Consider the following 4,469-nt stretch of genomic DNA (forward strand, 5'->3'; position numbering starts at 1 on the left):
CACGCGTAGACTTTAACGACCCCATAAACAAACAAAACCAGATCCACTGAAACACACCCGGCTGGAGCGGCGACCGTTTCAATTACTAAAATTCAAACACGTCCATTAAAAATCAAACAAACCAGCTCCATCCCGTGTATACTAAATACAGAAAATGAAAGCAGTATATACAGAGGCGATACATTGAAGAGATTGGAGCAAAAGCGCGTGCGATAGCCAGAAGCGTTTTGGATCCCAGGCAATTGAGAGAGAAAGAAATCTTCCATAATCGAAGATGCCTGGAGATCGGAACGTAGGCGTTGCCATAGTGAAGTCAGAAAGCAGCAAAAATGCGTTGCAATGGGCCATCGACAATCTCCTAGACAGACATGACAGGCTTGTGCTCGTTCACGTTCTTCCCCACTCAAATGCCTCCATCAAATCCTGGAAAAAATCTGGCTCCCGTGAGTATATATATATATATATCTCTTCTTCTATTAATGCTCCTTTTAATTTGTTTCTATTAATATATAAATAGACTTATAAGGTTCATATTTTAATATTAGATAGTTAAAATTATCTCCCGAATGAAACTTTCTCATTAAAAAATTATTCAATGTCATACATAGATTACGCAATATCATATCTATCTAGAAAGACTCATAATCTTAACTTCCATAAACACAAGATCGAATGTTTACAACCATTCTATTTCTTCTTGTAAAGATGTGTTCAAGCTGGAAAAAATTATATAAACAAAAAAAATCAACAATATAATTATGACTCGTATTTTTATATTAGATAGCTAACATGACTTTGTGAATGAAAATACCTCATAAGAAAAGAGCTACACAATTTCAAATATGTATTACACAATATCATATACAGAATACACAATACCACATCTGTCTAAAAGATGCACACAGTCTTAATTACCATTAACATGAATCCAAATTTATAAATATGCGTGCCCCAAACTTTAAGAAAAACTTTGATTCTAATGTGTATGTTTCCTTTTATTAATCATTTAAAAGTTGTTCCCAAGTGTAATTGGAGTGTTATATTCTCTGTTCATATACATATGTATTGTCCTAAAATATTTGTTTGGTCAAGCTTAATCAATATATTTTACATTAGATTTTTTAATATGAACCACTTATAAATGCAATTTAAGATGAGATATTAATCAAATCAATGTTTAGAATGTGTTAACATTTTTATTTTTTTTGCAATAACTTAATTATTTTAGAGGACATTTTACAATCAATCTATTTATTAAGATCTAAATATTTGTTTTCCTCTTCATATAATAAGTTAGAATTTGTTAATGCATAGATACTAATTTAAGCAATTTAACAAATTTCTATGTGTATATTTATGTTGATGCAGCTCTAATTCCGTTATGTGAGTTTAGGCAACCTAGATTGGCAAAGCAATATTGTTTGACTGATTTTGATGCAGAGATTTTAGATATGTTGGACACTGCTTGCAGGCAAAAGGAGGTGAGGGCTCTAAAAGACGACATTTGATCAAATATCTTTAGAGCTTAATTTATATCTTTTATTTCATATGACTCTACAATTATTTATTGGCAGGCACAGATAGTAGCTAAGATATACTTGGGCAATATAAAGAAAAAGCTATGTGAAGCTGTTGAAGATCTTGAGCTTGATAGTTTAGTGATGGGTAGTAGTGAAGGTCCTAGATTGCTACAAAGGTAAGAAATTATAGTTCTTTTTTGTAATATGTATTAAAGTTTTTTCACTTCTTTCCTTATATAATTGTTGTGTGTCTTGCAGGCTTTTTGTTGGCAATATAACCAACTATGTTGTTGGGAACGCAAGTTGTCCCGTGGCAGTAGTAAAAGCTCCACAAATTCAAATAGTGAAAAGTGGAATCGTCTCAAAAACTTTGAGATGGTTGATATTGGGTCTAAGTATTTATTTAATTTTTTATGATATGAAAGCATTATATTGTTAATAAAATAGTTATATATTCATCCACATTTCCTTTGGTGGTCATTTCACTTTAACTCCTTATTTATGTAGAAGAACCTCTACATATTACTTATATATACTTCATCATTATGATATTATTGTGGAATTTTTATCTATATTATTTTCTTTCAATTTCTTTCTAATTGGAATAGTAAAACTAAATTTATCTTTACCCACAATGTTTATAGTGAAGGATTATTCATATTTATATTTTAATAATCTTGTCTCTATTTAAATTATAATATAAAATTAAAGCTTATATTTTACAATGTGACATCATTTTGCTCCTTTTTTTTCCATATAACTATTGTATATAACTAATATATAAGACATTTACACATCAAATTTTTTTTTTTAATAATTAAAAAATTAAAAAGCCAGTCATAAAAACAAGATAACAATTTTTTTTATTTATGCAAATCTAATTCTCATGCATTATAGCATATCAACTATTTTGTAACTTTTAAAAATACATGTAAGCTTTTGCATGAAAAGTGTATATGTATAATTAAATAGAAATAAGTTTATTTATTTATTTAACATTAAACAACAAAAAATCATATCACTCTTCATTCCTACACATATTATTTGTCAGACTAGCATTATAACATGAAGACGTCTTGCATTCAAAATAAAGTTATCAGTTGTTAAGAAAGATAATTAACTAGTTTCTCTAACTCTTTTCAATCTTCTAAATAAATATTAAAAAAAGTTTGAGATCCTTATCCAAACAATCCTTAAAAATTATCGTCACATCATGACTCAAGGAGGGAGATAGAAACTTGGACCAAAGGCACACCCAACTACCAAAGCCACCTGCAAGAGTTAACACAACGAAAAGCACAACACATAGAACAACAACCAAAGGAGATAGAAGAGAAAAAACACTTATTGATTCATCAGATCATCAAATACATGTTTGACTGTGAGGACTTACGGGTTACGATCAACATTACAATTCAAACTTTTTGATCTTCAATGATGATCTTCACATTCTAACCCTCCTTACTTTTCCTTATCGACCATGATTTCTAAGACTCTGACCAAGACTCGGGTAAAAGCACAGATCTGTGTCACCGTTTATTATACCAAAACCTGTTTTGGTCAAATCTCATATCTCTATCAAAACTCAATTTTTTTCAAAAACTAAAAATACCTTTTTATAGATCTCAGATTCAATATCATCATTATATAAATTTTTGAGTGTTTTGATTAGTTATAATATGTTGTAATCTCATTTGAAATATTATAAGTCAATATTTTAACATTTCAGAAGATGCTCCCTCAAAAAAGGAAAAAAATAGTAAATCATATCAAAAAAATTATATTTATCTCTAGAGGAGAGAATCCTCTTCATGAAGATGTAATTTTTTTTCAAGAAGGTATAGATTTGATAGGGAAGTTTTGACGAGAGGAAAAAATTGTTGTATTCTGATAAGGTTGAACTTGAGTACTTATAACAAAGAAAATATATATCAAAAATAATTATTTCTTTTTTTGTCCACTAGCTATACATGTCATCTATAAGATAGTTTCAAATCAAAACAAAAAAGGATGATTTGCATATACTTGTTTGATGGGAACTACATGCTATATTTTTTACAGTTAAAAAAGGGACTTCAAAATAAAATATAAAAATTATAGGCATAAAATTTATTCAATTCTACACATTTCACTAGTTTACATCATTTCTATATTTTAAACACAAATAACATTTTTTTTGTCATTAATGTTGAATTGTCACATTCTCATATCTCGTTTCTTTATAAAAGGTGACACAAGTTTGTGCTTTTATCCACTCCTTAAATACTCGCATGACCACAAGTCAGCCTGTTGAAAATTACCACCTAAATAAACCCTTACATTAAATGCATAACTAATCCACAAGTTGACTCTCAACAAATATTAAATACTAATCCCAAAATTAAATACGCACAAGGTTGGCCAAAACTGGAACTAGACATAGAAAACTTGGTCAAAGAAGGACCAAGGAAAATAATGGCACTCGATAATGCTTGACACATACACGAACTCGACACCAACAGGCACTCGACGTATACTGAGAACTTGACACTGACTAAGAACTCAACATCAACCATGAACTCAACATCAACTAGGAATTTGACATTAACTAGGAACTCGACATCAACTAAGAGCTCGACAACAACTAAGAGCTTGGCATCAACTAAGAGCTCAATAGAAACTAGGAATTCAACATTGACCAGGAACTTGACATTAACTAAGAGCTTGACATCAACTAAGAGCTCAACAAAAACTAAGAGCTCGACACCAATAGGAACTCGACAATGCTAGGCACTACAACTCGGTAGTAAAAAAGAAACAAGAAAATATGTAGGATAGCTAAGCAACCGAGGATGCTCTTGCATTAGACAACTAGGGTGGAAAGAAATGATTCTCCTAAATCACACAAGTGTCACAACTTGAGATGAATCCAACTTAGATTGAGAAATCCATGTAACATCTTCAACTAGT

General features: G+C 30.3%; 1 protein-coding gene across 1 annotated transcript; it reads left to right on the forward strand.

The window, feature by feature from the left end:
• Positions 1-274: 274 nt before the first annotated feature.
• LOC149544559 (universal stress protein PHOS32-like) lies at positions 275-1,959 on the forward strand. Its single transcript, XM_089795987.1, has 4 exons — positions 275-443; positions 1,369-1,481; positions 1,575-1,696; positions 1,779-1,959. The coding sequence occupies exons 1-4, from the start codon at positions 275-277 to the stop codon at positions 1,957-1,959; spliced, it is 585 nt and encodes a 194-aa protein (XP_089652113.1).
• Positions 1,960-4,469: the final 2,510 nt, after the last annotated feature.

Source organism: Cupressus sempervirens, chromosome 8, assembly GCF_028749045.1.
Source record: "Cupressus sempervirens isolate cs-2001-9-10 chromosome 8, ASM2874904v1, whole genome shotgun sequence".
NCBI classification, from domain to species: Eukaryota; Viridiplantae; Streptophyta; class Pinopsida; order Cupressales; family Cupressaceae; genus Cupressus; species Cupressus sempervirens.